This window comes from Antedon bifida, chromosome 2 (assembly GCF_963402885.1).
Source record: "Antedon bifida chromosome 2, ecAntBifi1.1, whole genome shotgun sequence".
Classification (NCBI taxonomy): Eukaryota; Metazoa; Echinodermata; class Crinoidea; order Comatulida; family Antedonidae; genus Antedon; species Antedon bifida.
This window is the reverse complement of record NC_136227.1, coordinates 26,080,707-26,106,265: the sequence shown is the minus strand read 5'-3', so window position 1 is coordinate 26,106,265 and position 25,559 is coordinate 26,080,707. Positions and strand designations below refer to the sequence as shown.

At 34.2% G+C, this 25,559-nt stretch overlaps 2 protein-coding genes across 2 annotated transcripts in view; both read left to right on the top strand.

Annotated features, from left to right (window-relative positions):
- LOC144858772 (solute carrier family 35 member F6-like) overlaps window positions 1-25,559 on the top strand; it is a 71,008-nt gene that overhangs the window by 24,822 nt on the left and 20,627 nt on the right. The gene's annotated exons all lie outside the window — the stretch shown is intronic.
- LOC144858744 (uncharacterized) lies at window positions 3,179-18,458 on the top strand. Its single transcript, XM_078714848.1, has 17 exons — window positions 3,179-3,248; window positions 3,745-3,883; window positions 4,874-4,945; window positions 6,174-6,245; window positions 6,439-6,510; window positions 8,021-8,095; window positions 8,651-8,719; window positions 8,987-9,058; window positions 9,619-9,690; window positions 10,038-10,109; window positions 11,298-11,369; window positions 11,738-11,809; window positions 12,412-12,483; window positions 12,757-12,828; window positions 13,297-13,371; window positions 14,301-14,378; window positions 15,415-18,458. The coding sequence occupies exons 1-17, from the start codon at window positions 3,179-3,181 to the stop codon at window positions 16,421-16,423; spliced, it is 2,235 nt and encodes a 744-aa protein (XP_078570974.1). The 3' UTR covers window positions 16,424-18,458.

Sequence of the window (25,559 nt, the reverse complement as noted above, 5' to 3'; positions counted from 1 at the left end):
ATTAAATTAATATGATATAAAGCTCAGGAGAGTACAGGTAGAAATTTAGCATATTTTCACCATTTTGTTAACTTACACGTGCGTAGCCTGTCACTTTTTACGTGCTCGTATAACGCAATTTCGAGTTGAAAAGTGAATTAAATATGATGATATTATTAAAGAAAGGTTGAAAAACAGAAATCGGGCAAAAAGAGTGCATTAACGTTTAACGCGCAGTGCGCGTGCAACAATCTGCGCACTCATGGCAATTTTTTAAAAGCTTAAAATTGCCTGAAACGTACTCTAATTTCATCGAAAATAAATGTTGACAAATTTAAAAATTTTAAGCGCGCGTACGCATGCGTTATATGCGCTACACACTTAATTGTATTGCCATATGATGAAATATGACCTGACATTTATGAGTATCAAATTTTGTTTAATGTGATTCATGCTTGTGAAGATATGATTACAAACGTGATTTCGTTAAATCGTGCGTAGACCGCGTAATTTTTGATTGCGCACCGTGAAAACATAACCAAATCGATTCCTGGCCATAAGGAATATACTCTGAAAATTGACTTAGCTAGATGAAACTCATATCAAGATAATTGACGGACAAAATAGTGCTAAGGAAAGAATAAATAAACAAAGATTCTGACAGAATCAATAAGGTTATATTCATTATCATGATTCTTATAATATAATAATAAAACTTTCTTTCTCTGGAAAATCCAAGAAATATTTATTTATTATTATGGCCATGTAAATCTATGTCTACACTATCAAACTAGTTTGACAAAAATATGTGATGTGCCCAAATATGGTAGTAATAATAATATAATATATATTATTATATAAATGAAATCATCGTGCCCATATATGGCCACATAACATTTTTTTGTCACACAAAGTGTGATGGTGATGTAGACAGATCGTAACATAAATATACAATTAACATTTAGGGTGCGTTTAAAAAATATGTTTGTAGTAGACATTAGATGAGTTATTCGTATAAAAAGACAACATATATTTAGTTGTATAATCTAAATAAAATGCACAAACTAAAGTGAAGTGAAAAAAGTATACAGATAATATAAATATAGTTATAATTGTCTGCCTTTGGAATTATTGTTCATTCCTGATGATGATCAAATAAAGATCGAAACGTTGAATCATGGCTTGCCTCTCGTTATTTGGAGTCAGTTTTATACTGTTATTTATAATAATCAGTGCATTTATTGGTTTTATAATATAAATTGTTGTAGTTTTCTACACTATAACTTGAATACTTAATGTATAGCTAGCGCTTATTAGTCCGATTTTGTGGAGAGTAAATACAGTAAAATGTGTAAAACATAATTAAAGCAAGCTTTGATTTCCCTCTACCTAACCAACATAAAATGATGATATTCCGATGTTGATTTCTGACTGCGCATGCGTGTCGCAACAAACCGTCTTCCGAGAACGTTGCGTCAAGTCAAATCTACTATTACATTATGTTCTATAGTTTGAATAATTTATTGTATTGCATATGGTTAACTCATGCATGTGTTTTGTGAAAGACGGGTTGTATAGCAACAATTACGATTTCACGGATTCTTTTCAATGATTTATTTAAATTCATTTTGATAATACGAAGTGGTTAAAACGCATTTTTCGAAGCTACTAGGCCTATATATTTTCGTGCATGTTTTAATGCGTGTAATCCACATAACCAGAATGAATTTTGTGTTTTATGTAACATTTTCTATTCAATATCATTAATATTTCAACCAAAACTTAATACAAAAAAGTGTAGGCCTATTTGCTTCATTTATGCAATTTTAAAATCTAATCCTTCTTAAGAAAATAGATGGAACAAGAAATCATTGCATATAATACGTTAGGTCTAACTTTTTGAATTCAATTATAGTATATTGTGTTTTTGTAATCAATAGGATGTTTTAATAAAATATAAGGCCTAACATGCAATATGTTTTTGAGATTGTTCCATTAGTTCTTATAAATCATGCAAATGTACAGAAGGACAACAGACGAATGGTCACATGTTTAGATAGGCCTAAACACACCTGAGTGAAACCAAGAAGAGTGCATCTCACTCTTGATTAAAAGTTTGAAATAGTAAAGTAAATGTAACGATACACCACTACGACGTTTATATATTTTTTTGTAATTATTATTACTATTAAGAAGAAACTTTCAGTAATAAAGTTTAATTATGTGTTTAAACAGTACCACCACACTCACAGTAAAAAAAATATGGTTCAAATGGGACAAAAATGGTTTATGTATTTATTGTCTGTTATACCAAATGTTCCATTCATCGCCAAGCAATCCTTTTGTATAAACGTATTTTAAATCTATCAAAATAGTATTTTTTAAAGAAAATAGGCCTGTCTTCAACATTATGATGCTGTACTGGAGCTGTTCAACCAGTTTTCAGCTATTAAAAACAATTATCATAGTAGGAGATAGGAAATGCGAAGCATCCTCGTATTATTGTGTGCGGGTATTTTTCAAGATGGACATCCATTATACAGTGTATACCACGATCGGAAAACACCCCTTTGGGGCAAATCATTGAACCTAAATTCGTTTTAATTGTCAATAACTAATTACCTAACTCAATTTAATTAGTTTACACCAGGTGGTTAAATTCAGTACCGAAAGTACGAACCAACTTATATACCACCGAGTAAACATTCTAGAAATAACGCGCGATTTACCGAATTTTGACCTTACATAAATTTATATATAGTTATTGCATTGTATTCCTTTATAAGTTATTATTTATTTCTGTTTTGTTGTTTCGTTGAGATCCGAAGTATCTGTAACCAGGTTTGTGTTATTTTTAATCCGATGGTTGGCGATCTTTATTACAAATCTTAATTTTGGCAACCTGCTATTTGATTTTAACCTACAAGCGATCACGTGAATGGGAGAAAACGACCAAGAAACACAAGAGATGCGAACGAGACTCAAATATTCTGCATAATAAATAATACATATTACCTTTATCATTATATTTCCACCGTGAACAACTTCTGGATATGACATTAAGATCTGCCAAGAAGTATATGATTTATTAATGTTTACAAGACAAAACAATTAATTGAAATTAAACAATTATAAGTTCCTTTTAAATATGCAAACTCTCGGATGCGATGTTCAGTATTGAGGATCAGCCTGAGTGATGATGGCCATCTTTAAATTCCTCTTCATTTTTGTTGTGTTTCCGTTATACTGTAGTTCTACAGCCGTTACAGGTAAGATTTAGTTAAATTGTTTAAATTGTTAGTTTAAGTTGAAGTTTGATTCCTATTTAGGTCAATTTTCCAAGTAACTTTAAACAAAATTAATATAAACTAAGGAAAAACATTGCTAAAATACGTAGGTAACAGATGAGGACGATAAAGAAAATTATAAATAAAATATATATTGTATAAAACATACTTTTTATAAATTTACAAGTAAACATATTTGAATATTTAAATATATAAAGTCACGTTTCTCGGGTAAAATATTATTTTAAATATGTTATTTCATTTCACTGATGATGTTATTCAGAACAACAAAGAAACAAATAAGAGTAACTATAAAATAAGCCTTAAATTCGTTTAAATTTATTGTTTTGAAGTATTATTATGACATTACTTTAAACACTCTGGTGAGTACGGGATTTACGCAGGTGGAAAAACGTTCAAATAAATCAAAGCAAAGTGTATACAGTTTATTTTAATTGTTAAAATTTACATGTTACAGACGCAACAAATGCCGTATGCCCAAACGATTGTTCCTGTAGGCCTGATTATCGCCAGTGTAAGAACTTTGTCTCTTGTGGTGGATGGAGTAATGACACCTCTGTGAAAGTAAACGCATACACACCATCAATAGACTTCTTGTAAGTATTTACTATGGTTGTGTTCAGATCCATATAGACTCTAGGTGTGATTCACTAACTGGGGCGCTGAGGCAGGGACAAATACTGCTTTTAATAGTAAAAACCGCAAGGAAAGAATAATAACATATAGGAACATCCCGTCAAAATTGTTTTAATACTAATATCTTCCGTAAACGTTTATTTTATATATATATATATATATATACAGTTTATGTTGGGTTATGTTTCTGTTCATGATCTTCCTATTGCATCACCCTGCTTTTGAAATGACTGTGATTTGGTGTTTTCAAATTCTCAAACAGAGACCAAACGATATTGAGAAGTTTTATTAGTGGTGTCTGTTTCCGAGATTTCTCAAAACAAGAAACCTCAATAGAACTCGCTGTTGTGAGTTGTTTTAGTTGGGTTTCCGTTTTCTAGATTCATGTCTGGTCACGTTTAATTTTTTTTATTTTTGCCAACGGTTCTCACTTTTAACTACAGAAAATTAAGATTAAATGAATGTTGCCAAAATACAATACTATATTTCTTTTTCCCCCCAATTTTTTTCATTATTCCTTTTTAACGTTTTCTTGTATTATTTTTTGTCTTTCTTTTTTCTTCCTTTATTTATTTTGTTACTTGTATTATTTTTCTTTCTTTTTACTTTCTTCTTGTTTTTCTATTTTTCTCCTCCTTTTTTATGTTTTATTGTTTCTACTTTATATTCTGTTTATTTTTCTGCTGTCTTCTTTCTATTTTATTTTTACTTCTACTTTTTTCTTTCTTTTCCCTTCTTCATATCCAACAAAAATTGTCAGAAATTTATTTTGAGTTTCGAGGTTACATGATATTATTTTATTAGAAATATTCCAATCCAACAATGAGTATTAAATCTCGAATTTTCGCACTAGGCAGTCAAAAACTACATTAAAATTGTAAGATAAACAAAAAGTTAATTTTGTTAAATTAAATTGGCAAATTATATTTTACATCTGTATTTTTTTCTAGGGATTTGTCCGGTAGCAGTTTAAGTAGATTGCTAAACAATGCATTCACTGGATTGACTAAATTGATAATTCTGTAAGTATCAGATATTGTTTAAATAAAAGTTTGCAGGCGAATGAGCACTAATGCATTTAGGTTTGTGTTTCCAAATAGTTCAGAATGTCTTGACGTTCCGGTTGTTATGTTTCAACCGTGTTCTATGTCTTCGTTCTCAGGAATCCCTTTGCCAGAACGTGGTGTACCACGAACCTAATAAATCTGTAAGAATCAGACCTCCCAACTTGAAAAATGAAATATTGGGATGTTTTATGAAATTATAGAGGGCGCTATAATACTTCATCACACCATAGAGGGCGCCAAGGAGAATCTAAAAATAATGCCATCTTATATAATACGTGCCGAAGGCGAAAATTGCATTATTTCACTTAATACTGAACAACACATGAATGGATTATAGATATTATACGGACCGATATTAGTATGTTTTCTATTCTTTTATCAATATCTAGAATTAGTGGAATTTATAGATGTATACATATAAAAATGTTTTCGTTCATCCAAAATATCTGGAGAAATTGCATTTTAGCGGAAGAAGACTCAAAATATCGGGGAACTCCCGCCATTATGGGGAGAGTTTGAAGGTCTGAAGAATTATGTTGTCGCCTTAAGCCTAGACAAAAACCCCACGTACACCTTAAAAGCACCTAGTATGCATACCCATCGTATATCAGCCGATTCTCAGTACGTTTGTTCGACAATACCATAGACACATTCCGTGATACAAAATATTCTGTGCTTTATAAGATGCCTGTATCAACCCTAAAATAATCCTTAGCCTAACATTCCATGACACAGGCACAAAATGCTTATATTTACAGGACAAACATTGTTATAATGGAGCCAGAAAATGTGTTTTACATAGCGAGTTAGGTCTATCCTATTTTAGGTGATTGGTTGGTATTAGCGTTTAGTTGTATTTTTAAAATTCCACATTGCAATTCTGAAGTATCAAAATACTATACATACTGGGTATGTTATATTATTATACGTAACAATACAATTGAATTATTATGATTATTAGCTAAATTCTCAATAAGACGGTTACACATTTTCTTTCCGGAGACGCACCCACTAAGCACAATAAAACAAACTTCTTATTTTAAATGACGGAAAACATTGCATGTTTCTAGAATCCCGTTTTTTACAGCTCACTATGTCGTCGGTCGGTCGGTCGGTACACACTAACTCAAATTTGAGTACTCGACTGCAGCCATCATTCTGAAATGTTTTTATGCACTTTTAGGGATTTGTCGTGGAACGATATTAGTAGTTTGCCAGACAACGCATTTACTGGATTGGAAACATTGCTAATTCTGTAAGTCCATTAATACAAAATACGTACATAATACTTTTTCTTGTGATTTACACAAATAAAAAATTTTCTTGTGATTTCAAACAAAATGTGTGCAGGCTTCAATGAATATGTATTTCGTTTGTAAAATTATTAAAACGTCCTTTGATGAACTTATATTACAAGTATAACTTAATGGAGCACTTTTTTTTCTAAGGGATTTGTCCGAAAACGACATGAGTACATTGGCACATAACTTGTTTTCTGGATTATCAGCATTGAAAGAACTGTAAGTTATCGATCGTGTTTTCATGCCTGATTTTTGAACGTTACAAACTAATAGTGATCGAGTATATGGAGCAAATAAGCGGAACATTTTAACAAAATAATATACAAAACAACAATGTTAAGAAACGCATTACTATTCACAAGGCCGTTCCGCAGCCCATATAAAAAATCGTTAATTACTCTGCGTCTAAAGTTGTAGCAATGCCTTTTTTAATGGCTTAGCTTCCCGGCCTAGCAAAAGTAGGTGTGTTCATGAGTGACATCAAACATCAATGTTTTGTATTCGTTGAAAATAGAGAAGTCAATGTCACGTAAACGACCAAATCACGTAAACGACCACATCAGTAAACGCCCACATCCGTAAACGGCCACATCAGTAAACGGCCAAATCCGTAAACGGCCACATCCGTAAACGACCACATCCGTAAACGACCACATCCGTAAACGGCTACATCCGTAAACGGCTACATCCGTAAATAACCACATCCGTAAACGGCCACTTCCGTAAACGGCCACTTCCGTAAACGGCCACTTCCGTAAACGACCACATCCGTAAACGCCCACATCCGTAAACGACCACATCCGTAAACAGCCACATCCGTAAACGACCACATCCGTAAACGGCTACATCCGTAAACGGCTACATCCGTAAATAACCACATCCGTAAACGGTATTTTCCGTAAACGACCACATCCGAAACAGCCACATCCGTAAACGACCACATCCGTAAACGGACACATCCGTAAACGACCACACCCGTAAACGGCCATATCCGTAAACGGCCACATCCGTAAACGGCCACTTCCTCAAACGGCCACATCTGTAAACGGCCACTTCCGTAAACGACCACACCCGTAAACTGCCATATCCGTAAACGGCCACATCCGTAAAGCTTGGTTCCCACTAGAACGTAACGCAAGGACGTAAACGCAACGCAAGCGTTTTAACCAATGACAAGCGAAGTTATAGACAGTTAGCAATCACAAGCGAATAAGCCATCGCTTGTGATTGGTCAATTCACTTGCGTTGCGTTACGTCCTTGCGTTGCGTCGCTAGTGGGAACCACGCTTAAACGACCACATCCGTAAACGACCACATCCGTAAACGGCCACACCCGTAAACGACCATATCCGTAAACGACCACATCCGTAAACGGCCACAACCGTAAACGACCACATCCGTAAACGGCCACACCCGTAAATGACCACACCCGTAAACGGCCACATCCGTAAACAGTCACATCCGTAAACGGCCACACCCGTAAACGACCACATCCGTAAACGACCACATCCGTAAACGGCCACACCCGTAAACGACCATATCCGTAAACGACCACATCCGTAAACGGCCACATCCGTAAACGACCACATCCATAAACGACCACACCCGTAAACGGCCACATCCGTAATCAGTTTTCCTGGTTCAGATTGTGTCAATCAATCAATCATAAAAAAATATATTCAATTTATAGAAAAAAATGACATAATTATATTACTTGTTTATGTTTAAGGTATTTGTCCAATAACAGAATAGGTCCATTAGAAGGAAATGACGTATTTACTGGATTGAAATCATTGAATAAACTGTAGGTTTTTGGTAGTTTCTTTTTTCATGCTTGTTTAACTTTAAACATCAAATGAAATGTATGCACCATTTTTGTATCAATAGAGTAGCCGGTTTGTGTTTTTATGATAATAATAATAATAGTAGGTCTAATAAAAATATATATTATAGGGCATATCACTTGCAACCGAGGAAGGGTTAGTAATACCCGCGAAAGCTCTGCAATTTATTTCTGATTTCTTATATCTTTTTAATTTATAGTTTATTTTAGCTAATCACCATTGAGATTCATCCACTGATATCCACATCATTGTCATTTTTCAGTATTTTCTCTTTTGAACAATATGAATTTTATATATTATATATTTATATAAAATCTATTCGTATGTATGTATCGGCGTTTTAACTTAAATTTTCTCGGGTATATAGTGTGTGAATTTGGGCTTCATTCTTGTATTTAATCAATTCAGTTTATTGTAAAGATGATTTTTAAAAAAAATACCATTATGATGATGAATGATCGGAAAAAGAAATGTGACCCAAGGTACTTAGTTTACAATGGTTTTATTTTCCTAAGGGACTTTTCTGAAAACGACATAACTAAATTGAAGGTTAACTTCACTGAATTGTCAGCATTGGAAGAACTGTAAGTTGTGGTGCTTGTAACTGATAATTATAGGCCTACATTACGCATGAACATAATTATTATCAAATATTGAATTAAATATATATGACTAAATTGTACTTTACTATATTACAGTATACTAAAACTTATAATGTAAAAGTCAATAACATCGTAGTTTTAGTTTAGTTAAATAATAATAAATAAAAACCCCGTATAATTTGAATTAACAAATGGACAAATTATAATATACTAATGTACTTACTGCAATTTGGTTTCTTGTTATTTAAGGGATTTATCCCAGAATGATTTGCTTAATTTGCAAGCAAATACATTTACTGGATTGGTGAATCTGACAAATCTGTAAGTTGTTTCAATGCCTTTTAACTGTATACAGTAGATTCAGATAACTGACTGTCCGTGCTGTAACTACAACATTTTCCCAGTATCACTGCAGTATTTGGTAACCTGTATGGTTGGTTAAAGATGTATTGTCCCCCAAAAACATGAACAATTGAAAAGGCAATTTTTCTGTTTCAATCAAGTTATTCACAAAATAATTATTTTACTTATAAAAAGACAAAAGAAACGATCAATTTTAACCAGAAACCATTGTCTGACAGACGATTTAGGTACTTTTTGCTTTAAATTATATTTTTTCAGGTAAATAATTTTTTTGTCGATTCAGTTTTTGGTCTAAGTGAATAACTATTATGTGAAATTAAAATGGCATATTCAAACAACAAAATTTAAAAATTTTTTAGGGGGACAATATATCATTAAAAGGGTATGGTATGGTTATGGTTTAAGGAGATAACACATTATTACCAAATATTCCTATGATATTGATTAAGAAATATAGATGCATTAACAAGAAAGAAAGAAAAAACGTATGTATTTTATCATGTTTTTGTTTTCCTAAGGGATTTGTCCAAAAACAAAATAAATACCTTGGAAAGTGATACTTTTATTGGATTGTCAGCGTTGATAGAACTGTAAGTTGCTTTAGCACTTGAATATTCTGCTATTAAGTAATCATTGCGAATACTTTCTCATTATTAAAGGCTTTAATGGAATGTTATATCTATATAATAATACCTTAACAAAAACTTAATCAAGGTAAAAATAACATTTATCAGGTTATCTGTATCAAACTTTAGGTAATCCAATAACTAATTATGATTCCTAGGGTACTAATTTGTGTGGAATAATAATTTACAGGGTTTTAAGCAATATATGGATATTTCTTTTTTTTAAATAAATAATAAACTTCTTCAAAATCTAACAAAATTGGCAGAGAATTAAGTATAATACTTAATCTACAATGTGGTTTATTTTTAAGTGATTTGACAGACAACAGTATAACTAAATTGACAGGCAACACATTTATCGGATTGGCCGTGTTGACCAAACTGTAAGTTATGTTTCTAGTCCGTTACATCATGGATAAAATTACAAGGATATTCATCGACGGTGAGATCAAAAGATTACCCAACGCGCTATACTAGCCTACTGCTGCAAATCAAGCAAAAGCGCGCTCTTTGAACTCCGTGTCTCTTGCCGCGCCACTCTGTGTAGAATGTTGCGATTCAACCGTCCTGATATATATTTGAAATCAGGATCAATAACAAAATGTACTTATGTAGAAATCGTATGCGCAGTCTGATTGCTCTATTGACATGTCTGCGTCGAGGTTTAATTAACAACAAAAATATATTGCTGAACAACTATTTTTAATTTCATCAAACTCAGACTACAGAAAGTTCACTTTCTTACGACAGTGGTTTTAAGTAGTTGATATTAATAATAACATATGCAATTTTTTTATTTGAATTATCATATTGTTCCGGAAATCTCCGGATATAAAAAATTAAGTTACATATAGACTAAGTATTAAATAATACATTTTACCATGTATGTCTTTGTGTGCGGCGGTGTTCAGTGAAATAATTTTGTTTTAATTATATGGTTATATGAATCTCCTAATAATTTATCGATGTGATTTTATTTATATTGTAGTGTCTGGTGATTGGCTAGTAGTTATGTCATCTACGTCACAGCCAATAACCGCGGTCCCCGATCTGATTGCCGCCGTACCACAACGGCTGAAAGTATTTTCTATAAACTGCGGTTTAACGGAGACCTTTCTTTATTTTGTAACATTGTGGGGCGATCCATGCGCTTGTCGGCAAGAGGGATGGAAAGATTGTTGTAACCCTTGATACATATCCTTGTGCTATTTTATCCATGGTACATAATGGAATGAGCTTTCGTTTCCGGGACGCTGATTTCCGATTAATACACAGTATTAAATACATCAGTTGAAATGATATATTCTTATTTTGCTAAAAAAGTATTATTTTTTGCATATTATTGAAAGACTGAATGAATAAAAATACTTATATTAATAAGTTAGCTAATCTGTATCGGATACTTTGTCCTAAATGTTACCTAACTTTTGGTATAATTACCAATTATATTTAATTATACCAATTAATAATTACTTTCAGAACTCTTTGTTAATTGGTCCTGTTCAGCTCCAACCAGTAAAGTGCTTGACAAATAATTTACTTTCCTTCTGCATTTTTTTTTCATTTGTAAGGAATTTTAAAGGCAACACTATAAATACATTGGAAAACGACGCATTTACTGGATTGTCAAAATTGGAACATCTGTAAGTATGTTAACGTTAAAAGTGAAATTAATTGTTTGTAAACTGTCAACGGTAATGCTTGGTTCCCACTAGAGATGCAATACAAGGACGTAACGCAAAAGTAAGCGATGGATTATTCGAACTGTCGCTTATTATTGGTTTACACGCTTGCGTTGCATTTACGTCCTTGCTTTACGTTCTAGTGGGAACCAAGCTTAAGGGAGTTATTTACCGGGATAAGATGGTTTTTACCCACCAAAGTTACTGATAACTGCCCGTGAAACCAACATTCCCGGGTATATAGCTAAACCTGAATGGGATCTGTGTAATCTCTCACAGTCTACTTCATTAGCCATTGTAATTGTATTTTTAATCATTTTTTTTTTAAGGGATTTGAGCGAAAGAGGGATAACTACGTTGGAGTCCGGGACGTTCACTGGTATGAATTCCTTGAAAACACTGTAAGTCATTTGCACGATAATTCTACTTGACATTGCTAATATATTTCTTTCGGAAAGTCATATAAAGTAAATTGATCATAGTAAAGGTTCTGTATGCACAATTAGGACGCCATATACTTTGCAGCACAGGTTCGCAATCCACATTGACAGTATTTAATTAAGTGATTAATAATAATAGCATAACAATATAATAATAGTTGATTTGAAATTCACGTTGTTTCTATCGGACACACACACACACGATACAGTATCGTCCTGAAACTTTCTCAACAAACGAAAGCTCTGTCTACACTAGTTTGACAAAACAAAAGTTTTATGTGCCATAATATGGTAGTTATATGACGTCATCTTGTCGATGGGCACATCACATTTTTTTGTCACATAACGTTTGATAGTGTAGGCAGAGCTTAAGTGTTGTTGTTTGCTTGTAAAAAGGGCAAGGAACACCTTTTAAATAGGCCCATATTTCAGGAAAAACATTCTTTTCGTTCTTTTTTTTAGGACATTTAGGAGAGGTACTTTCTTATAATAGTTACTCCAATCAGCACAAAGATCCAATTGACATACTGTTAACTTTTACTGTGCATTTTTTTTATTTTCAGGGAATTGTATAACAACAAAATACGTAAATTGCCAGCCAATGCATTTGTTGGTTTGAATAAATTAGAAAAACTGTAAGTATTGTTGGAATCTGTGTCATTATGTTATCCTTATTTATGAGATAGGCAGACTCGTTGCGAATTTTAATTCGGATTTTAAAAGATTAAAATCTTTTGGCTTCAACTAAACTAAATTTACTATTGATCAATTAGGACTACAATATTATATTTCAACTTAGCATAGTGAAACATTATTACAGCTTTTATAAGATGTGAAAGGCCCAACATAGGCATATCTATATTTAAACAAAAAGTAACAGTGAAACATCTACTGTATTTTCTTTGAAGGGATTTGAAAGATAACCAAATTGGGAAGTTGGTAGCCACTGTGTTTACTGGTTTGGGAGCACTAAAAGAATTGTAGGTATTTCGCCATCATTCTTGTGAAAGTAATGGTTAATCCATTTTAAAAGATGCATTGTGTAATTATATAACATTTTAATAATATTTTCTAGATTAAAAATTAAACTAATTATCTTTGCCACATAATCAAAGTGAGCCTGTTTTTGCTAAAACTGATAGGTAATACAGTGTGCATCGTTTGACACTACTAAAGTTGCCCCTCAAAAACGTAACAAATGAAGATTAATAATATCAGACTTTAAATAGGCCATTTTGCAGTTCTAATAAAGTTAATCACTTCCACAGAAAAGGAAAAAAGTAAAAGATTGTCAAACCGACAATTTGATCTTTTTTTCCATTTAAATTACAGTTTTTTTAAGTTTTTTTTAAAGATCCAATTTTTTGGTCAAAGTGAATAACTATTATGATTTAAAATTAAACTGGTATAGACCATTTATCTTTAATTAATGAATTTGTCCTAAACAGATATTTACAGAACAACCAGATAAACAGCATAGCTCAGAGAGCCTTTGATCCGTTTGCTGCATCGCTTACAGATTTGTAAGTATGTCCATACAGACAGGTTTTACGTCTGTATTCGGTATAATTTTAGAGCAACAGGTAGCCCGCAGCCGTCAGCGCTACAAAACAACTACGAATGTAAAATGTTGGTAATTGTTTTCAAATCTGATGGGATCCAATTACAAAACTTCAGAAATTTAGTATATTAAGTTTTTAGTAAATTAATTGTGTTCGGCAAAATCAAACTAGCTCATACTATTAATGAACCCATAATACCGCGCGTACCGGCAGGAATACGCCGCCGTGGCATTCAAAATCGGAACTATTAAGGAGCTTTCGATTTGCAACGACCAAAGTACGTCATGTTAATTCATTGTGCGCATGCGGGGATAGGAAGTGTTACCTTGCTCCTCACCTCGACACAATTTGATAGTTGTAAGGCCAACTCAGAAAGCGTCATATGACGAGGCCTGACGAAAGGTCTTGACTCGTCGGTGCTGTCTGGGTTGAATCTTGACGAGATACCATCGGGCGTATTTGTCAGGTCGTCGGAAGAAATTTATATTTAATTTTCTCCCGACGAGACGACACGTCGGGCATCGTCGTACGATCTGTCTGAGTTTAGCCCTCCATGTGACGACCGATTGATTGACCACCTGACGTCTGTCGTCGCTGTGAGATTTTTATCACTAAACAACCGGTGTTTGATTAATTCTAATATTTTACCCCCTATTCGTTTTTGCCCTATTAAAACAAAATTAAACCTAGTTTATACGACCATTTAAGGAATGGTTTCGTTGCAATCTATCGCATCCCAATTATTTCATTATCATCTAGGAAATCTATTTGGTATGCATTTATAAAATAATTATTTTTCTAATCGTACCCTACCCTACAGTATCTTTTATAATCAAAAATAATTTGAAATTGTTTTATAATTATCTATACGTTTATTTATTTTTTTATAGAAACCTAGAAGGCAAACAAAACACCTTACAAGATTACAGAGACAATAGCTTTTTCGACCTGACAAGCCTAAAACGATTGTACGTAAGACAGTTAGATAATTGGTCAGATAATAAATGTTTTCCCTACTCTGACGTAATTGTGCTATTTAACTTAGCTCCCTGGCGCAAAGCTACTTTAGTAGTTATTATTATGCCTACATTATTACATACAGTACCCGCTGTTCATTGGGCCCAATCAAACCTTGCCATCAGCACAAACTCGGTATGAATGCCTGGCTGTGATCACCGGATAATTTTTTTTTTTTTATTCTTCAAAATACTTAGTATACCGTACAATTGCGTAAACATATATGGCAACCACCCCTGACGCAATAGAGAGTAATGGTGTTATGATAAAGGAATCGGTCTAGTATCGTCCTTCGGATGAGACGTGAAGCCGTTGGTCCCCTGTACATATAATGCGCGTTAAAGAAATAATAATAATAATAATAATAAATACCTCTACTTTTAAGAAATATTATCATTAATTTGAGATAATTCGAACAAGGCAATATAACAAGAGGATTGGACCTTGTCTTATGATTGGCTGCGAACAATTCTGTACATTATTCTCCGGTTTCTATTAACCAAACCTTTGAGGAAGCCAATTGGACAATCGAAAATCAGTCAAACGTTTAGGGGGCTTGCACTTATCGTGTCGCAACCACACATAAAACCATTGATCTAACGGGGCTCAGCATCCTGTTGTTAGATTGCTTTGATTTGAAGTGATCGAGTACGACGTTGTTGCCTTGTAGACTGTTATGCTTTTGGCATGATTTTGAGCAGTATGTGGTTCAAATTTAACAATTATGTTATATATAAATATCGATTTAAAACGCTAATGTCGAAACAACCGCATGTAGAACATTCAACCTCTTATGTAGTAGTATCTTTACTACATTAACAGTTGTTTCGATATTAGCTGGCGTTTCTTACATTAGCGGTTGTAACAAGGCCTAAACTGGTGGCAAGGATACAGTCATACGTTAATGTGTTTGAATAATGTGAATACAATAAAGGAAAAACAATTAACAACATATTAATATAAATGTATATGTCTCTTCTCTCACAGGTATTCGGAATTTTTCAGTCTCTGTTGCCTTGTTGGTAATATCGAGACCTGCGAGCCAGATGATACTTTTTCTTCGTGTGCTGATTTACTAAAAAAACAAGTTCTCCGGATTTTAATGATGATTATTGGAATATCATCATTAATTGGCAACATCGTTGTTATTGTATCAAGGAGGATAAACAAGGACAACACTGTCGATTCTATCCTCATCAGCAATCTGGCAGTTTCTGACATGCTTATGGCTATTTACTTAATAATCATTGCTGGTGCGGATTTACACTACAGAGGAACGTACGCGAAATTTGCAAGAAAGTGGAAGAGTAGTTTTCTTTGCAGCTTTGCGGGTGCAATTTCCACTCTATCGGGTGAATGTTCGGTAACTACATTAATGGTTATGAGCATCGATCGCGCTATAAACATCGTTTATCCATTTAGCACTAAACGTCTCAACCGTACAAAATGTAGATACTATATCTGCATTGCTTGGCTGGTTTGGATTTCTCTCAGTTTCCTTCCAGTAATCAACAAACGCCTAATCGACATCGAATACTTTGGTGACCACTACTATGGACAGCAGAGTGTGTGTCTTGCTTTACCACTAACACGAAGCCGATGGCCAGGTTGGGAGTATGCTACTGCCATATTTATTGCCTTTAATAGTTTGGGGTTTATCGTGATCGCAAGTAGTTATCTTGCGATCTTCTTTTCGGTTAGAAGATCAGCATCCACTGCTAAAAGACGTCAGAAAAGAGAGGAACAAATCAGAATCGCCAAGAAGCTAGCGTTCATAATTTTTACCGATTTCTGTTGCTGGTGTCCAGTTATTGTGATGGCGATTGGTTCAGAGATGGGCTTGTTGGATATTCCTGATGACATATATGTTTGGTCAGCAACTTTTATCCTGCCGATCAACTCAGCCGTCAACCCCTATCTTTACACAATCGTTTCATTGTGTGACAAAAAGTTTCGAAAAAGGGATGAGGTAAATTTAGTAAAAGTTAGTTATTAGTGGGAATCAAGATGTAGCTTAGCATTCCCATTTGATTTGTGTTTCGAAATGTGGGTCTAGAATTTTACCGCCTGGTCTTTTATACCTGGAGTTTCGCCACCTGGTCTTTTAGCACCGAGAATTTGCTACCTGGTTTTTTAACACCGGGAATTTACCACCTGGTATTTAGCACCGGAGATTTATCACCTGGTCTTTTACAGTAGCGCCGGGAATTTACCACATTTTCTTTTAGCACCGGGAATTTACCACCTGGTCTTTCAGCACCGGGAATTTACCACCTTTTCTTGGAATTTCACCACCCGGTCTTTCAGCACCGGAAATTTACCACCTTTTCTTGGAATTTCACCACCCGGTCTTTTAGCACCAGGAATTTTCCACCTGGTCTTTTACCCGGGAATTTACCACCTTTTCTTTTAGCACCGGGAATTTACCACACCTGGTATTTAACATCGGAGATTTACCGCCTGTCTTTTACAGCAGCACCTGGAATTTACCACCCGGTCTTTTACACCTGGAATTTACCACCTTTTCTTTTAACACCGGGAATTTACCACCTGGTCTTTCAGCACCGGGAATTTACCAACTTTTCTTTTAGCACCGGGAAATTACCACCTGGTCTTTTAAACCTGGAATTTCACCACCTGGCCTTTTAGCACCAGGAATTTTCCGCCTGGTATTTAACATCGGAGATTTACCACCTGTCTTTTACAGCAGCACCGGGAATTTACCACCCGGTCTTTTACACCTGGAATTTACCACTTGGTATTTTAACACCTGGAATTTACCAACTGGTCTTCTAACACTAGGAATTTACCACCTGGTCTTTTAGCACCGAGAATTTTAACACCGGGAATTTACTACCTTGTCTTTTAACACCGGGAATTTACTGCCTTGTCTTTTAGCACCTGGTATTTTAACACCGTGAATTTACCACCTGGTCTTTTAGCACCTGGTATTTTAACACCGGGAATTTACTACCTTGTCTTTTAGCACCGGGAATTTACCACCTGGTCTTTTAACTCCAGGAAGTTACCACCTGGTCTTTTAGCACCGGGAATTTACAAACTGGTCTTTTACACCTGGAATTTACTATCTGGTATTTTAACACTTGGAATCTACCACCTGGTATTTTACCACTTTGAATTTACCACCTGGTCTTTCAGCACCGGGAATTTACCACCTGGTCTTTCAGCACCGGGAATTTACCACCTGGTATTTTAACACCGGGAATTTACCACCTGGTATTTTAACACCGGGAATTTACCACCTTGTCTTTTTGTACCTGGAATTGTAACACCTGTTTTTCTAGTACCTGAAATGTTAACATAACGCATATGTAATTGTTTATAAATATTAAATATGTATTGTTCCCCAAAAACATAAAAAAATGAAGATTAATTAAATCAGACTTTGATTAGGTTATTTTGTAGAAAAAAATGAAGATTGAAGACCAGGTGATAAATCTCCGACAAAGTAAATGGTTACAAATTCAACCCCAAAACCCATTGGCTGGCAGCCAATTTTACTATTTTTTGCTTTAAATTACAGTTTTTTCGGGTAAATAATTTTGTTTCTATCCAATTTTTGGTCAAAGTAGATAACTATTATGTGATATTAAAATGGCATATCCAACAAAAACAAGTTTAAGAACATTTTTTTTAGGGGGACAATACATATTTATTAATTTCGTATTAATTTTGTAGATTTGGATATATAAATAATAATTTAAAACATTTTTTAATGTGTTGAAAGATTCGTAAGATTAAAACAACCACATGGTACAAAATTAATATGTTAACAAAAACATCAAATTATTATCTATTTTAAATTGAATAGCTAATTTATAGGAGATTTAAAAGGTAAAAATTACATGCATATTTAACGATTTCTTTGAAAGAATAATGTGAATGATGGCGTCTGATTACCGTAATGCATTATATGTAAATGAGAAATTATGAATGACGTCATAACTAATCAAAGTACGAGGAAGGAAATGTTTTCAATTAATATTAATTAACACAAGAATTTATCAATAAAGTAGATTTTAAAATTCAGATGATGTTATCGTTTGTGTTGAATTTATTTGTATCAGCGGCCAGCAGAGAAATATTCCGTCAGCCGCGCAGGCCTATGTATAATTAGCAGGTGTCATGCATAAATTAAATTCACTCAGTGAAGCTATTCTTACTCGGTCTCTGAACGAGATGTTAATGTTTCACCACAGAGCGGTAGCCACGATCGAATTGATGTGGTGTTGTTGCAATGAAGGAATCAGGCCATTCCTTGCTAGAGGGTGAGGGTGTGGGAATGATTGGATAGGTGATATGAGTGGATTGACCTGAACAACGATACGGAAGCCCGTTTGGGCCACTAATTATATTTTAAAAGCTGTTATCTGGCCGCCACATAATTATCTGGCGGACGCCACTTAGTTATCTGGCGGACGGCACATAATTAGAGATCTGCGATACGAAATGGAAAGATAAGGAAAGGCCATAAATATGTTTTTGTAATCGTACAACGACACTAGGTGATACGTGGTGATCCACATGTGATCTCAAGATCATCATCATAGAATTTACCTAGATACAGAAGTTGAGACAATAATAAGACCAAGGCAATCAAACAACAGACAGATTAGAATCACTTGTTATTTTTAATTTTGTAGTCAATAATTAATTGCATGGTATTCAAGAAAATGCTGTGTCGTCTCCATCGTTACCATCATAAATGATAACAATTTTCGCGACAAGCATAACATTTTCAATTAAAGAGATTATGATTAATGGCAGTATAAACCAAATAGAAACACGTTAATTAAAAAGTAAGTCGATGAGTGACTACTGTCGTCCTGTAAATTAGATCTCATAAGGATACTTGCGGATGTACTGTAAGTTCTACATGTTGTTTTACATAATTTCTACACGCTAAAGGCATAAATCAACATGATCGACGTAGAAAAGTATGTCCCTAATTTAGTAAGTAAGTTAGGTTTTCCAAATATCAAATCGCACCTTCCGAAGTGACTTCTTAAACTAAAATAGTATACTTGACAGGTCGTTTTGATAAATTATTTTGTTTTAAATTTCACCTTAGTGTACGTCGCCCTAATGAGAATTCATCCTTTATTTTGAACCTAACCTAATTATGTCTATCGTTCACTCTTTACATAAGATATGTACCATTCCGTTATGTTCATCTTTAGCTGTATAAGTCAATAAGTAGAACATTTTGAAGGAATGATTTTAATAAAGTTCTTAATAAATATTTAACCGAACTCGTAACCACAGATTAACCTGGAATGATATTATGTTTAATTACTTTATTAGCACTGTATTAGTATATTCAACTGTAATTTATCATTTTGTCATTACTATAGGCCTATGTCAAAAAATTAATTAAATTTTGTCAGTATTTGACCTATACCTTCATAGTAGATAATTAATTATTACACAAGCAATTAATTAGGGCCTTTCATATGTTTTACAAGTTGGTAAATTAATCAATAATCAATTTCTTTCTGTAATTAAAAAATTGCTGCTACACAGGCCCGTAAAGCATGGGTGATTAAAGCGAATGTTTATACAAATGATAATAAGTATGGATACGTTCTAAAACTATGGAGATGTAGAGTGATGTACCGACTTCTCCCTTCTCTCACCATCGGTCTTTCAAAGGAATTAAAACAAATAGACTACCTAAAACATGCCCATTTACCCTCCACCTTTCTGATTAAACAACTTGTCGGTACACCTGGCTACAGTACTGTTGCTAATAATGCCGTAAAGCGGCTCTCATTTTGTTCGTAAATAATTACGAAAACGTCGAACGCTGTGGCACAGCTTCAATGTCGATGAGCAATCTTTACGAAAACGTGCATTTAGAAAACTGTAAACAACAGGATTGCAAGCCATATTTATTATGTATAAAGATTTCAGAAACAGAAATAAATCGTTTGTTTCTCCCGTTGCATACTCAACAAGAGAACAGATGAAATATGGCAACCACGTTGCTATGAAAATCATACTGACAAAGAGTAGCATTGTTGTTGTACGCCCGAGCTTTTGAGGTGACGTTTTACCCGAGTTCCGACGAAAACCATACGAAGAGGCATTCCGTACATTCGGGATTAAATTGTTCTCGTGAAAGTCATCACTATCCACCGATGTGTTCTGCCTCTTCAATCTGCTGATCAATTTATTTGTGTTTACAACGTTGTGCTTATTTGCAGAATTACTAACTTCGTTTTTTAAGTCATGTGGTTGCAATAGTTTCGCTTTATAAAGTGGTATTATGTCCGAGTCTCTGTGATTCACTTGTCCAATATTAGTCTTCTGTTTTGACTTTCTTCCATGTGAAACTATACGATCTCTGTTTGACAAGTGATCAATGACACTATCACTTCGAGTAACCACCACACTTCCTGCCAGTGCAGACATACGAGCAAGATTCCAAAATGTACCTTTTGTTGGCCTTTCTTCTGATAACTCGTTGGAAACATTTTCAGTCGACGTGTTTTCTGTCACAGTTGTACAATTCCCTGATGCAACTTCAAAGTTTTCTTTTGACGCAGACAAATTGTTTTTAATTTTAAGTTTTGTGGACATCCATCTCGATCCATGAGTGTCTTTCACACTTTCTTCGCTTCCTTTTGATAAAACGTTTGTGTTCCCACTGGACGCAAGACTTTCTGGTGAAACAATAATATTCCCAACGGATACAGATCTATGGACAAGATCTTCGGATGTATCAGCCATGCTTGTTCCTAATCCAGACCTATATGTAAATTCTCCGTAAGCTATGCTGTTTAGTGGTGCAGTATTGAATGCACTGCGTTGGTCTGGAGCAGTACTTTGTGTCATCAGACTACTTTCGGGAGAAATATCATCAACCAAAATCTTTGGAACATTGACATGCGAGGATGACGGTGTTGATGTGGTTGATGTTGATGGAATATCTTTGGATGATGAAAGGGAACTGGATACATGTTCATTGTGATGTAATTGCACAAGTGTTTCATCAACTTTTAATACAATTTGTCTTCCTCTTGTCAATTTGTGTTTTGACTTAGTTTTATTATTTCCAGCCGATGGGGTTATGTCATTGTCGTCGGGTAATTCGCCTTTAACGGAAGCTTGAACTTGAATTTTTAAAGCTGCCCATTTGTTCTTGCTGGCGTCACGTTCTTTGTGACTTGCCGTTTCACGTGGAGAATTCAGTTGAGCAGATGTATTATGTCCCGTCTTCCGAAAACCGTTTGTTTGGTTACTAGTGGGATAATTAAATGCGCGAATGACATTATTGACCGTGGCAATCTTTCCAAATTCTTTTCTGGCATCAACTCGTCTTTTCCCCTTAAGTTTTGCCCCGACCTTGCGTTGCTGTCGAATAGTTCGATATACATGAAAGTAAAGTACCAAAACCGTTGCAGAAGACAACACAAAAATTGTAAAAGATAGAGCAAATAGAACGTTTACAAACCAATTGTCCATTTCATATGCGCATTTGCTTTCATATACAAAAGTCAAGATCAATGTAAATAAGACTGAGAAAAAGGTTGGAATTAAAACACATAGAAGAATAGACATTTTCGTGCACGTCGTTGTGACAATTTTTCTAAATTGATACGGACGGCAAGTGGCGACGTAACGTTCTGCGGCTATCGTAGTGGTTATCAAGATTGATGTTATGCTACAAGAAGTCGTGAACATAAAATCGAGTGTACACATCGCTGGATTATCATAGCTCTCTATCGTAGCTAATTTGAACGGTAAAGTCGTGCAGCAGCTGACAAGATCGACAGTGGCCAAAGCCAGAATTAACATGTGTGTGCTCGCTTTATTTTGTTTAGCAACAAATACTCTAATGACGATGCTGTTACCAGGAATACCGATTACAAAAACTATTGAAGTGATAATAAATAAGACGATGTGTGTAGGTGCTTTAAGATGATCGCTATCGCTTCCTGCATCAGTCTGGTTTTCCATGTTTTGTCGTTGTGGGTTGCTATTCAAAACTAAATGAAACGTTCAAAATGCGTGTGTCTTATATAACACGATATCCAGTGTGTCATTATACAATCCAATGATAAATGTTCGCTAAAAAGAAAATTACACGATTATGATATCAAAATTATTTGATTTATAAATGAATAATTGATATATAAATTAACTATTCTTTGTATTACTTTCATACCGGAGAAAACGTTACAATGTCTGTATTTAGTGGTATTTTTCTTTTCAATAAAAAAATGTCAAGAAAAATTCAAGCATGGGTTTATTACTTATGCGTAATTACCGTTAGGCATAAGATGGCCATATAAATCATTAATTCTTTAAGCTGTGTTGCCAAGATGTCCTTTATCCGTGACACTGTGCGAGCTTATGCGTAATCCGGATTAGCCTATCGTTTTCAGAGTTATGTAAAAATTGTGAATTTTAATTAATTATGATAACAATAACAGGTGCCGATTTTGTTTGTTGTGTGATTCGAATTAATAAAAAAAAACATGGATTTATAATAATAATGATAATACATACAGTATTTAATATAAATAATATTATTAATTATTATGATTCAAATTTCAATTACTGTACTGTATAATTTAGTATGATAATATCATTCAAACCAGTTTACACTCTCGGAAAGCAAAAATGACGGAGCAAAAAAATATTCTCAGCGACTAATGAATTTTTAAAGGATGTTCGCCCTGGTTTCTTGTTTTTGTACTGCCTTTTTTTTTCGTGTCCCGGAATGTTGCAGTTATTATTATTATAACGATGATGATGATGATGTTGATGAAATTATGTTGATGAGAATGATGCTGAATATGATGTTGATGATGTTGATATGATGTTGTTGATTACGATGATGTTGATGTTGATGTTGATGACGATGATGATAATGATGACGGAGTTGAAGATGATGTTGATGATGATGATGACGATGTTGAAGATGATGTTGATGATTTTGATGTTGATGTTGATGATGATGACGATGATGTTGTTGATGATGATGTTGATGATGTTGTTGATGATGTTGATGTCGATGATGATGTTGTTGTTGAAGATGTTGATGCTGATAATGATGTTGTTGTTGATGATGATGTTGTTGATGATGATGATGTTGATAATAATACTGATAACGATGTTGTGATAATGATGTTGATGATGATGTTGTGGATGGTGTTGACGATGATGTTGATGATGACGTTGATGATGATGATGTTGGTGATTTTTATTATGATGTTGATGAGGACCATGATGTTGATGATTATGATGTTGGTGAAGACGATGGTGGTGATGATTATGATGCTGATGATGACGATGATGTTGATGATGATGATGTTGTTGATGATGTTGATATGTTATTGATGGTAATGCAGATGTTAATGATATTGATGAAAATTATGTTGATGATGATGTTGATGTTGATGATGTTAATGATGACCATGATGTTGATGATTATGATGTTGATGATGACGATGATGTTGAAAATAATGGATATTTTCAATTACGGTGAACAGCAGGCCACCTAACATTCGTGCATCTCATCGATTTTGTTTTAATGGTAGACTACTTCTTGGGAATTATTTTTATGTCAGAGTGTACAGTTAGTTGCATGGGATAGTTGAAACTGTTGATGATGATGTTAATGACGATGTTGATGATGATGATGTAGATGATTTTTTATTATGATGTTGATGATGACGATGATGTTGTTGATTATGATGTTGATGATGACGATGATGTTGATGATGAAGATGTTGATGAAGATGTTGATATCATGTTGTTGATGGTGATGATGATGATGATGTTGATGAAAATAATGTTTATGAAAATGATGCTGAAAATAATGTTTAGGATGATGAGAATTATGATAGAATAAGCAAAAGGATGACGATGACATGTCATTTCTAACAAATAAATATAAACAGAGGAGGAAAACCAGGGGACGGGTAACGCTTAACAATATTCTAATGTAATAATACGGTGTAATAATACCAGAAAATACAGATAATTATAGTTATTTTTATGTTGACGAAATGCATTAAAACCATATTGAATTTGAATCAAACGCAGAATCTTACCTGACTACAGAGAGGAAGCAGTGAATATCAAACCGTGCTTCTTCGAATTATTTTGTCAAGTAGTTCGTCGAACGAGCATGAACGAGCTCTCGAAATGTTCTCTAGCCGGAGGTTATGTTTTATTTGCACGTTCCACGCCTACTCGAACATTTCACAGAGTGTCGGTTGCTACCTTGTTGCGGTCGGGCATCTGACATTCACTTGACATTCCTAATTTTATTTATTTCTAATTACAATGTGCGTGAAACAGTTTTATTATTAGCAACCAAGTAATGTTGTTTGTGATAGGCAGCGTAATGAATAAACGTGTGTGATTCCAATTAACCGATCTCATTCTTTACTTTGATTTGCTCATATCCCGTCAATTTGGAGTAGATCGTGATGCCCACTGCGAGTCATTATACAACAAAAACACAAACTAAGAGCATTGCATTGCGTCTAGGAATTGATTATATTGGTTCAACAACTCAACAAATTTGCGAATAACGAATATAAATAAATGTAGGCCTATTTAATGAACAATTGAATTATTGAATGTATGAATATAAATATTAATTTAAAACTATGATTAATTCAATTAGTGAGCGGATGAGCATAACATCGGAGACAAAGATTTGGTTCTATTCTAGTCTATACTGTCTTTTGCGCCAAATTAATCGAAGAAAGAGAAAACTCATTTGATTCGGTAACGCGATTTTCTGTATCTCTTTATACCGTTACAGCTTCGTATGTAAATTGGCCGCTTGTGTTCTTTTCCTTAACCAACCTATAATGTTATGATTTTGAGAGTCAGTCAGTACTTATTTATTTATGTATCTTTATTTGGAGAACGAGGAAGATATGCCGCCTAGTGTTCGTGCAACAACTCAGTCGCTATTTTATTTTAATGGTGACAACTTCTTGGGAAATCTTCATAACGTCAGAGTGTACAGTAATTAGTTAAAACTGTTTTAAAGTAGCATTGTAAGTTTACAGTTGGTAATGTTGTGCTACACACTGAAATTAGCTTTTTGCTATTTAATTGAAATCAGTGGAATTAATGTCAAT